The sequence below is a fragment of the Cyanistes caeruleus genome, unplaced genomic scaffold (genome assembly GCF_971803275.1).
Source record: "Cyanistes caeruleus unplaced genomic scaffold, bCyaCae1.hap1.1 HAP1_SCAFFOLD_11, whole genome shotgun sequence".
In the NCBI taxonomy this organism is placed as follows: Eukaryota; Metazoa; Chordata; class Aves; order Passeriformes; family Paridae; genus Cyanistes; species Cyanistes caeruleus.
The window spans coordinates 1,908,328-1,919,462 of NW_028255883.1; the positions used below are offsets into that span (position 1 = coordinate 1,908,328).

At 54.1% G+C, this 11,135-nt stretch overlaps 1 protein-coding gene across 5 annotated transcripts; it reads left to right on the forward strand.

Moving 5' to 3' along the window:
- The first annotated feature begins 3,426 nt into the window (after positions 1–3,426).
- On the forward strand, positions 3,427–9,832 carry LOC147647315 (serine/threonine-protein kinase pim-1-like). Of its 5 annotated transcripts, none has more exons than XM_086872331.1 (9): positions 3,431–4,231; positions 4,360–4,410; positions 4,615–4,981; positions 5,531–5,707; positions 5,964–6,111; positions 6,295–6,517; positions 7,065–7,192; positions 7,479–7,939; positions 9,098–9,832. In XM_086872331.1, exons 1-5 carry the CDS (start codon positions 3,680–3,682, stop codon positions 6,068–6,070), a joined length of 1,254 nt encoding a protein of 417 aa, XP_086728457.1. In that variant the 5' UTR covers positions 3,431–3,679; the 3' UTR covers positions 6,071–6,111; positions 6,295–6,517; positions 7,065–7,192; positions 7,479–7,939; positions 9,098–9,832. The 5 variants fall into 5 exon arrangements, with proteins under 5 accessions (XP_086728459.1, XP_086728457.1, XP_086728460.1 ...); XM_086872334.1 differs by having other exon boundaries at positions 3,441–4,231; positions 6,343–6,517; XM_086872333.1 differs by having other exon boundaries at positions 3,427–4,231; positions 6,343–6,517; positions 7,479–9,832.
- Positions 9,833–11,135: the final 1,303 nt, after the last annotated feature.

Sequence of the window (11,135 nt, forward strand, 5' to 3'; positions counted from 1 at the left end):
CAAAACTGAACCCTGCCAGAGGCCAGGCCTGCCTGCCCATTTGGAGGGTGTGGGGGAATGGAATTTCAGCTGGAGTTGACCCACAATGATAATTTGCCACTTGTGGGTTTCTCACAGCCTTAGAAGGAGTTTGAGATCTCTGTCCTCAACACTTGTTCACCCTTCAAGTGCACACACGTGCCTGGGGGCAATTCAGGTTTCCTGGAGTGGTGGCTGCTTCCCTTTGAAACGGGAGCTGTTGCCTTTTCTGGTGTGCTTAACTCCTTTCTAACTATTAGAAGGTGGGAGAGTAAAGGAAATGACCCTGGTGGAAGGGGACCAGAACCTTGGAAAAAGATGAAACGTCTTTTGTCTGAATTACAAATTAAAACTTTTTCATTTAGTCCTTTAGTACTAATCTATTACTACGAACAAAATCATGTTTCTGAGCTGATTGTTGGGATTCAGGGCTTCATTTCTTGTTCTTGATGTTATTATTATTTATTAGTATTACTTTTCATTGTTAAGACTTTTAAATCTTAGACATTAATAACAATGGCTGGATGTCACACTGAAATGTATGTGAAACACACATTGAAAAACAATGACTGAAAGTCTCTTGCTTTTCCCACTGGGATTTAACTGTACACTCAACTCCAAGTTGCCAGTGGATTCTAAAGACAGAAAATCCTGTTAATGGTGGGTCTGGTGTGGTTTGGAGCTGGGGAAGGGTCTCATCCCCTCCCAGAGCTGCCCCAAGCCCGCTCTGCTGCCACGTCTGCACTCACAGCCCCTCACGGCTGCCCTGCCCTGGGGACATGGTGGCACCCCCTCCTGCCAGGGCTGAGGCTCCTCATGGCCCCTCACAGCCCCTCACGGCTCCATGGAACTTCTCATGGCCCTGTAGAACCTCTCATAGCCCCTCACAGCCCTTCATTTCCCCTCACAGCCCCTCACGGCCCCTCACAGCCCCAGGCGCGGGGCTCCTCCCAAAGGAGAAGGGGTCGGGCCCTGCTTGTTCTCCTTTTATTTCGGTCCCTTCACAGCGCCGAGTAAAGAAAGGCTGAATGGAGCCTTTCGCCAGCGTTTCCCTCGGGCTTCATTGCGGGCTGAAGCTCTGTGCTGGCGCTGGCCCGAGCACCAACATCCCTGCAGCCCCCAAGGCCTTTGCTGTCCCCCCGTGTCCATTCCCTGTCCCCGAGTCCCGCCCGGCTCTGGCAGCAGCAGCAGCCGCAGCGCAGCGGGCGCAGGCCCGGCCCGGCCGGGGCTCCCGGCCACGAGCAGCAGCAGCAGCGCCGGCCCTTCCCACCTGCTCCTGCCTCGGCTCCCCAGGGCTTTTGCCGGGGCAATTCTGGACTACAGCAACAATCCCCCACAAACAGCCCTCAGGCTTCCTCAGGGCCCGCCTCTGCTGCCCTGAGCCAGCCCTCAGAGGAAGAAAGGATCGGGTTCCAGCGCTGTTTTCAGCTCTGTTTTACTCACCCTGAGGTGACAGCAGGAGGCTGTTGGTGCCTTTGCCTTGGCAATTGTAGATCTCGTCTGCTTTTGTCCCACTTCTGCTTGCCACCTGAATTTTATCTGCAAAACTACAATTGCCTCTTTCAATCAGTGCTACCCACTGTGCTTTAGTGATCAGTAACTCAGGATTTTTTGTCTCAGACATCATGAGTAGCAGATTTTGAAATGCCCTCAAGTCCCTGAGCACTAAGTCGAGGGGAATGAAAGCCACACAGCTGACATTTGCAGTGCTCAAACACAGCCCTGTTGCTGCTGCTGCTGAAATAGAATCAAGTGACAGAGGCCATCACAGAAATTGCCTCTGCAGTGGCAAATAAAATGAAAAAATCCACCAGGAGAAAGAAAAAACAGAACTTGTCACTTAATTATTTTTTCCGAGCAGCAGCAGAAAGTGGAGATGCCCAGAGGTATTTCCAGCTGCTGCTGATCCCAGCTGGAGCCCAGCCTGCTGCCCAGTCCCAGTGGGAACCTGAGCCCAGCCCGGGCAGCTCCCGCAGTGTCGGGAGCTCAGCGCACGCGGGGCAGGCCCAGAGCCCCGGGCACGCCCGCCCATTGCGGGGCAGCGGCACAGACGGAATGTCCTGCGGCCCAAACCTCCTGCTCCTCACACACAGCTCCCATCCTCCTCCCCCTCCTCCTCTCCTGGCATGGCACAAATTCCAGCTCCGAGGAGGCTTCCCAAGAGAGGCCTCAGGCTCCTGTTTCAGCCTGAGTGTCCCTGCAGAGGAACAGGGCACCTTTCAGGCACTTCCGCAAGCTCCAGGTTCTCATTTCCTGGGCAATCTGCCATGCAAACAGGCTTGCCAAAAAGAACAAAAGCAAAGGGAATGAATTGGGAATTATTAGGAAAAAATGACCCTTCTTAACAGACAAAGTTCACCAAGTCATTCCCTGCATTTATCCTTTTGGCCTTCTTTCATCTATCAGTGGTCCAGCTTATCATGTTCTAGTGCTTATCAACAACTGATTGTGCTCTTGATTTATACCAGTGCAAGAGATGTAGAATCATCTACACTGAACACACAAACAAACTCCCTCTGTCAGCCCATTTTCATGTTCCAGATCACTTTCAAGGTGTCCATGGCGCTATTGGAATGATGAGCTCTCCACTGCTGGCTGGAGGCTCTGGAGATTCTTTCTCCACATTCAGCCAGGCTTGTATTCCCCAACAATTCCTCGTAGCTCATCATGTTTTCTATAGGTAGAAGAGTAACAATGAAAACCTTAGCAATGGCACAACTCCCCTGTCCACAAGGAAAAGCAAGAACAAGTTGTCAAGTTCTTCAGATAATTTGTCCTGCTTTGCTGCAAGAGTTGTGCTGCACGCACAGTGTGGGAAGCCAAGAGAAGCTGCAGCTGGGGGCACATCTTGAGACAGGAGCTGCACCTTGTTCTCCAGGACAGGTTTTTGGAAAGAAAAGACAGGACTGTGGAGAAGATTCTGGGAAAATTGAAACAGCTTTTTTAAGAAATGAAAATAAAACAAAAAGAAACGACCAGTATGTTTTTCTCTATTTTTCTCTATTTATTTTTATGTTTCCCTTTTCCATCTTGCACTGTTTCTCCATCCCATTCATTGCAAATGGATCTCACCTCTAAGATCTGAGACTTGGCAAGTTTTAGACATTGTAAAATACCATGAGCTACACCCAGTTTGCCTTCCCCTGGTTTTCTTGGAAAGCAATGCTGGAGACACAAGTGCAGTGCTTGGGTCAGGTACAAATTCTGCATTCAGGGAATGTGCTCGGACAGTGTCTGATGCTCAGCAGGGACAAGGCACAGCAGCAGCCAAGGGCATTGCTGTGCCCCTGTGCAGGAATCAAGACTCTGGCTCTTGGCTCAACACGGCAAAGTTCCCGTGTTTGGCCAGGCTCAGGGGCTGCCCGGGGAGCGCGGGGCTCGGCGCGGGGCCGAGCGGGCAACGGACAAACGGCCCCGGGGACAAACGGCCCCGGTGCTTCAGTTGCAGCGGCAGCAGCGGCAGCAGCAGCAGCAGCGGCGGCGGCGGCAGCGCAAAGAGAAAAAAGAGCGAAAGAAGCGACATTTTCGCCCCTCTTTATCTTCTCCTCTCCCTCTCCCACTGTTCCACCCTCTCTCCCGCAGTCCCTCACCCATTCCCGATCTCCCTTTCTCTGTGTTCCCCTCCTCTCCCAGTTTCCCTCTCCCCTTGCCCGCCCGGGACATGCCCCCGGCCCGCCCCTGGTCCCGGCCCCGGCCCCGGCGCCGGCCCCGGGCGTCCCGCCTCGCTCTCGCCTCCGCCCGGCTCTGGCCGAGCTGGCGCTGGCGCTTCTGGGCGGGCCTCAGTGCCTGGGGCTGGGGCGGTATCGCCGCCCTTTGGCTCCGCCTGCTCCGAGCCCTGCCCCGGCCCTGGCCCTGGTCCCGGCCCTTGCCCCGGCTCCTCCCGGGGCCCGCGGAGGACACAGGCGGTGCAGCCGTTGCCGCCGCCTCCGCTGCGGCTTCCCCGGCCCGAGCTCCGCCGCTCGGCAGCGCGGCCGCTGGCCCCGAGCCACCGCTGTCGCGTTCCAAGGAGCGGACGCCTGCGGATGCTCGGCCCGGGGAGGTCGGGGAGCGCTCGGGGGCCGTTCCTGGCCCCGGGCCGAGCGCTGACGGCCGCGTCTCTTCCCCAGGGAAGGCGCAGGAGGCCCTGCAGCAGCGCTACAGGATCGGCTCGCTGCTGGGGCGCGGCGGCTTCGGCAGGGTTTTCTCGGCCACTCGGCTCTCGGATGGCGCCCCGGTGAGCAGAGGGGCCAGCGGCGGGCGGAGGAGGAGGAGAGGGCGGAGGAGGAGAAGGGGTCGGCGGAGGAGGATGGGGCTGGACACGGTAGGCGGCGAGCTGAATCCGCTGCTCCCTTTGGCTTGCAGGTGGCCATCAAAAAGGTGCCACGGAACCGCGTCCGGCACTGGGGCGAGCTGGTGAGTGAGCGGGGCCAGCGGCAGAAGCCGGGGCGTGCCGGGCGGGGATGAGCCGGGGCCCGGCAGGGTGGGAGCCACCAGGACACCTGGAGGGAGAGCGGGCGTGGGGCCAGCGGAGGGCACAGAGCATCCCGGGCTGGCTGAGGGCTCCCCGAGCCCTGGCACGGGCTCAGCCCCACTGACGGCACCGTGCTCCTCCCGCAGCCCGACGGCACCAGCGCACCACTGGAGATAGTGCTGCTGGACAAGGTGTCCACAGGCTTCTCCGGTGTGGTGCAGCTGCTGGATTGGTTTGAGCTCCCCAACACCATCGTGATGGTGCTGGAGCGCCCAGAGCGGTGTCAGGACCTGCGGCATTTCATTCGGGCACGGAGGTTCCTGTCAGAGGAAGAGGCGCGGGAGCTTTTCCGGCAGGTGCTGGAGGCCGTGCAGCACTGCACCAGCTGCGGGGTCCTGCACCGAGACATAAAACCGGAGAACATCCTGGTTGACCTGGACACCGGGCAGGCAAAATTAATTGACTTCGGCTGTGGCACCTACCTGCAGGACACAGCCTACACTCAGTTTGCAGGTGAGCCCACCCAGGGGTAGGCTCCCGGTCCCGGCATCTCCTGGCCCAACATCTCCTGGCCCAACATCTCAGTGCCCAACCAGGGTGTGGCAGCAGGGATTCCCCCAGGACTGGGGCTGGGGCAGCCAGCCTGACAAAATCCCCTGTGGGTGGGGGTAGCAGAGAGGGAGAGCCAGGACCTGTGCACCAGCTGGTTTGGTGTGCAGGTGAGAATGGGCTTGGACTGCTGTGCTTCCCTGCTTTGCCTTGGTTCATACTATTTTTTGGGCAATGCCAGCAGGGAGGATGTGGGTATGGTTTTTCCCCAGCACTGTGAGCGGGTTTTTCCTTTGTGTGTCATGGTCGGGCCTTGCCAGGGTTTCTGCTGCCCTCTTCCAGCACCAGTGCCTTCTTTTCCAACCCTGGGTTTGTACACAAGTCCCAGGTGCTGGCGAGAGGGCAGCAGGTCACCCCGTGTGCCACTGGGGCAGCCCCACATGCCCAGGGATGCTGGGCTCAGGCTCTGGGAGCAGCAGCATCCCCCTGATGAGCTCCATCCGTATTCCATAGGAACACGATCATACAGACCCCCGGAATGGACCAACTTCAGATGGTACTATGGCGAGGCAGCAACCGTCTGGACCCTGGGCATCCTGCTGCATGAGATGGTCTGCGGGAAGCACCCTTTCAGGAGGGGCTGGAACATCAGCTGGGCCCAGCTCCCGCTGCCACAACGGCTCTCCCAAGGTGGATCCTCATCTCTGGGCACGGGGGGAACACCATTGTTGGGAGATAGCAGCGGGCTCGTGAGCATCCCGCTCTGGCAGCTGCTGAGGAGGTGGCACATGTCCTGCTCTCCTGCTCTCCTCCAAAACAGAGAATTGATGGGAAAGTTCAGGCCCAGCTCTGGGCACATCCAGTGTGGCCTGGGCACGGGTATAGCGGGGCAAAGCAGACAGGAGCCTTCTCCAACTGACCAGTGGTTTGTGGTTTCTCTCCCCAGATTGCCAAGTTCTGATCAGGCGGTGTTTATCCCTGCACTACTTGGACAGGCCCTCATTAGAAGACCTGTTCTGTGATCCCTGGATGCAGGATATTCATCAGCCATAGAAGAAGGGAGAGAGCCACAGGCACAGTGATGCAGGGACCTGGTAAGTTACAGCTCCACACATACCCTGGCAATCAGAAGCAAAGAAACCAAGACTTCTTTGTCCTGCCTGTGTCACTGCACAGGGCTCATCGAGTGAGAACACGCAGCCCTTGTGCTGGAGCTGAGCTGCTCTGCCCAGCACTGGTGGCCACCATCTGAGCTGGTTTTGCTTGTCCTGGTTCAGTGACAGCCGGGCCCTGGGCAGAACCCTGACAGCCTGGTGTCACCCCAGGGAAGAAGGAGCCCCTGGAGAAGCTGCACCGGGTGGGGCTGCTCCTGCTGCTGGGGACATGGAGGACAACAGCAAGGATGACAACCTCTTCCTCGACCTGGCCAGTGGCAGCTGGCGATGATGGACTTTGATTCTGGCACCTTCTTGAAAGCCAGGCTCCACAGAGAATTTTCAGGTAAGTCCAGACCCAGGGGGATGCTCCCAGATTTGTGCATTGGCCGGGAACCAAAGGTTTCCCCTTTGCTGGAGTGGATGCAACTGATTCTTCAGTGGCTGCCCAGCTGGTTTTTGGCAGGGCTGGGGGTGTGGGCTGGGGTGGTTACGAAATGGGAGTGGGCTCCTGGTCCTGCCAACAGCCCCCAGCACCCACCGTGCCCCAGGCTGGGGCTGGGGCAGCCAGCCCAACACAAACAAACCCCCATGGCAGGAGCACAGGTGGGACTCCAGAACCTGAGCACGGCTGCTTTGCTGTGCAGGCAAGGAAGGGCTTGGGCTGCTCCACTCCCCTGCTTTGCTTTGGGATCACCGTGATTTTGGGGGACAGTGCAGGGGGGAAGGGAGAAAGCATGGGCTTCCCTCACCCGTGGGTGGGTTTTTCCCTAGAATGGAGGGGTTGGGCCTTCCTCAAACTCCTGACAGACATAAGATTTTTTACCTTTCTTCTTCTTTCCCCTTTTTGTCTGTAACCTATTTTCATTAATTTGTTGTTTGTTTTCCTAAAGGAAGAATTCTAGGTGGGGTCCAGTCTGGATCGGGAAGTGCTTGGTGTGGTGTGGATGGGCCGTGCCCTTGGAGAAGGCTGAGGACATCGTTTGGGACCAGCTTTTCTTCTGGCAGCAGATGGTGTGAGGTGGGTCCTCATCTCCTTGGCATGGGTGGGACAAGAGCTTTTGGGAGATGGCAGCGGGCACAGGAGCATCCCGCTCTGGGCAGCTGCTGAGGGGCTGGATCTGCCGTGGCTGGCTGCAGGCTGGGCACATGTCCTGCCCTCCTGCTCTGCTCCCAAAGGCAGCAGTGATGGGCAGCTTTGGGCTCAGCGCTGAGCACAGCCAGCATGGCCTGGGCACCGTGGCTGGCTGGGACAAGGGGACAGGAGCCTTGAGCTGACGGGCGGTTTCTGGTTTCTCTCCTTGCAGCCGGGCTCTGCGGATGCTGAGGCTGCTCTGGGCTCTGCCAGGGCTCTGCTGGGCTCAGCACCGGGCCGGGATCAGCCAAAGAAGAAACGGTGTGACCTGCAGCAAAGACTTGAGCATTTTGGCAATGCAGCTCAAGTCTGCAGAGTGTCCACCTCCAAAGGAAAACATGACACCCCCCCCAAAATTAAACTTGTTCCATAACTTCTGAAATTACATCAATCTGGAATGACCCCAAATGTCATTTTTCAGCTTTCTCAAGCTGTAGCTCAGCCCTTCTCTGAACAGTTCTCTCCCCCACCTGCCTTTTACTTCACAACTGCTCCCTCCTTTCCCCCAGTGATTTCCCAGCCCATCACAATCTCCATCACACTGCAGCCTTCCTTGATGCCCCTCACCACGAGGAAGGCCAAGCCCCAGGCTCAGGGACTCATCCTGTCACTGGCTGAAGAGCAGCAATGTCTGTGAGTGCCAGGGGCTCTTGGATGTCTCTGAATTCATGGACAGAAGGGTCTGTCTGTGCCAGGGGCTCTGGGATGTCTCTGAATCCATGGACAGAAGGGTCTGTCTGTGCCAGGGGCTCTTGGATGTCTTTCTATCCATGGACAGACGGTCTGTCCTTGCAAAGGTTTCCATAATATCTTTGTACCCATGAGTATGGAATGAACACAGAGGGTGAAAGTGTCAGTCACGTTGTTTGCACACTCCTTCCTTTCCATACAAGACACATCCATGCACACCCCCATGTATAGATATATTAAAAGGATAGGGATGGATAGAGATTTCCCACAGAGCTCTAACTTTGGCATAACTCACCTTGTAAGCCATGGCCAGGGGATTTTTTTCCCCAGCTCTGTGTGGGTAGGTGTCCAGGAACTGAAGGGAACAGCATTTAGAAGCAGTTTCAGGATTTCTAGGCAGGAAAGGGAGCTGACAACCATCCACATAACTCACCATATTCGTCGGGATGGGCTGCTGGTTCTTTAGGAATATGGCACAATGGAGACACAAGACTTGGGATAATCCCAGCTCTCTGTGGATCTGTGCAAAGGTGGAGCAGCAGAAACACCTTGTGTCTTCTTTGGGGACACAAGGTCCAAGGAGCTGGGCTGGTGGCAGAGCGTGACCTGGGCTGGTGGCAGGTGAAGTCCCATTTCATGACATCCTGGAGTGGCACAGGACAAAGCTCCAAGCACCCACAGCCCCACTGAGGAAGTCCTTGGAGTGCTGCACATCCCATAGGAAAAGCTGCATTCACTCAGTCCATTGGGATTTATCATTTCCATTTGCAACGCTTTAGGTCCAAGTTTGAAACTGCAAAATTTTGACACTCAAGACACAGTCATGAAGAACATGTATTTCCTATTCCTTTAACTGCAGTGTAAAATATCTTAACATTGGAAAACATCCATCAAATCTGTAAAGGAAGGCAGCTAATGGATCCTTTCCACTAGCACATGTACAAACTAAGGAACTAAAATCAAAGCTGAGTTCTCTTTTTCAAAGGATCAGTTACCTCTTTCTTACTCCAGAGTTATAGAAGATTTTTCACTACACGTTTGCGAGTAATTTTTATCTTTCATGTTTTTTTCGTGTTTGTTTGTTTGTTTGTTTTTCTACAGAAAACATGTCCTGGAAAAGGCATGCCCTTTGCTCTGGCTTCCCGTGTGGAGCAGCTCCCTTCGCGCTGGCTGAGCTGCTCAGGCAGAGCCCGGCAGCTCCCCGCCCTGCAGGGCTGAGGCTTTTCCCCGTTGCTGGGCACAGACTGATGGAGCAGCAGTGCTGAACACCGGCACACGCAGAGGGACCAGAGCAGCTGCCTTTGTCCACCTGGAGCTCCAAGGCCAAACTCTGAGCAGGCACGGCTGGAAGAGACTCGCAGGCTCCCTGTTGGCTCTGCTGCCCCACTTGTGCCTGGCCCAGCTCTGTGTGAGGCAGAGGAAGAACAAGGGGCAGCTCCCTCCCAGCCCCAGCCCAGGGACCCCTCCAGCCCCAGGCCTTGGGCCACTGTCAGCACCTGCTGCTCCAGCCACGGCTTCTGCTGGCACTGACAGCAACAACCAAACTGGGGCTGGTCCCGAGGGAGCTGCAGCAGTGCCTGGATCTGATCCCTCAGTCTGGGGCAGCCCCCCTGGGGGAACAGAGGGCACAGCAAGGGGGACAAAACCAGGCAGGGTCAGAGACTGGGAAGAGCCACAGCTGGGAGCAGGAGCAGCTGCTTCACTGCACTCTTGGAGAAAGCTCTTGGCTGAGTCAAAGCGCTGAAAGGTGTGAAAGGCAGAGAGGAGGCCACACCAAACAATGCTCCTGTTTTCACACCCTTCTGTAATAAATGGCAATGATTCGTGCTAACTAAATTGTAACTGTTTGGAAAGTTATTATTAGGAGCAATCAAGGGAATTAGTGTTACAAGGCAGATGTACCCCCCTACAGATGTTACATGTTAAAGTTAAGGTACAGGATGTAGTTTTGAGATAAGAAATGTCCTAAGACAAAATCAACCTTGAGATGGATAAAGTTGGTATGACTTTAGGTATGAGGCCTGAAAATTACAAAATATAAGACTAATTAGTGGAGCGCAATGCTCACTTACATAACACTAGGCTTAGTACGCATGTGCAACCTGTGAGGTTATCCAGAGGACAATGAGGATGTGTGTAAGCCTTCAAGCAAAAGACCACCAAAAGAAGACTGAAGACCCCCTAGCAACAAGTGAAGCATGGACCATAGAAGAATAGTAATTTAAAAATTGGAAGTAGGGGGAAACTTGCAGGAAACATGAATGAATATGTAGAAGCGTACAGTATATAAGTTTAGTTTTAATTGCTTTTTTTGTACATGAGGTAGGGTGAGAAGCCCTCCCCATACTCCGGTCAGTTTTACTTATGCTTTAATCATACTTAATTACTGACAAACTATATATATATATGTGTGTGTATATATATATATATATATATATACATACCTGAATATATTTACTAAATTGTACTCTTTCACTAAATTGTATTTCTTTTATACCAAAACTGTATTCAATGCACTAAATTCTATCCATTTTTTCTTTATTATTAAATTACTATTAACTCAATAGACCTAGTTGTCAAAATTCTAATTTCATTTAGAACACTAACAGAAATGAGCTACCAACAGAGCTTGTTTTGATCTACATCAAACTTTGAGAAATGTCCCTCCTCCTGACAGCGACTCCTCTGCAGCTGCTCTGGGAGATCTCCTGGGCCCAGCCCAGTAAAGGAGATTTCACTGGAGCTGAGGTGCTCGAGGGGGCCCATTTCAATGCTCTGCTGAAGCCCAAGGACATTGTGTTTCCCCAAGGAGCAATGTTCCTTTCTGGCACTCGCTGGCCCATGAGGGACAGGATTCACTTGCTGCTCCTGGGTGAGTTACAGCCACAGCGAGAGGGAGGAGCCCACCCATGGCTGCTGCTGGGTCCAGACATTGGGTGAGATAAAACTGTTCTAAATGAAATTGGAATTTGGACAACTTGGTCTCTTGAGTTAATAACAGTTTAATTAAAAATGAATACAATTTAGTAAGCTGAATAATAATTGGTATAAAAGAATACAATTTAGTAAAAGAATACAATTTAATAAAAAAATGCAATTTATATATGTAATTAACAAGTAATTCTCTATGATGAAAGCA

What these genes read in the sequence shown, in the direction of transcription:
- LOC147647315 (XM_086872333.1), top strand. Translation starts at nt 3,680, where the DNA reads ATGCCCCCGGCCCGCCCCTGGTCCCGGCCCCGGCCCCGGCGCCGGCCC. An exon ending in TCCGGCACTGGGGCGAGCTG is followed by an intron (nt 4,411 to 4,614) that starts GTGAGTGAGCGG and finishes CTCCTCCCGCAG; the next exon opens with CCCGACGGCACCAGCGCACC. An exon ending in GCCACAACGGCTCTCCCAAG is followed by an intron (nt 5,708 to 5,963) that starts GTGGATCCTCAT and finishes TTCTCTCCCCAG; the next exon opens with ATTGCCAAGTTCTGATCAGG.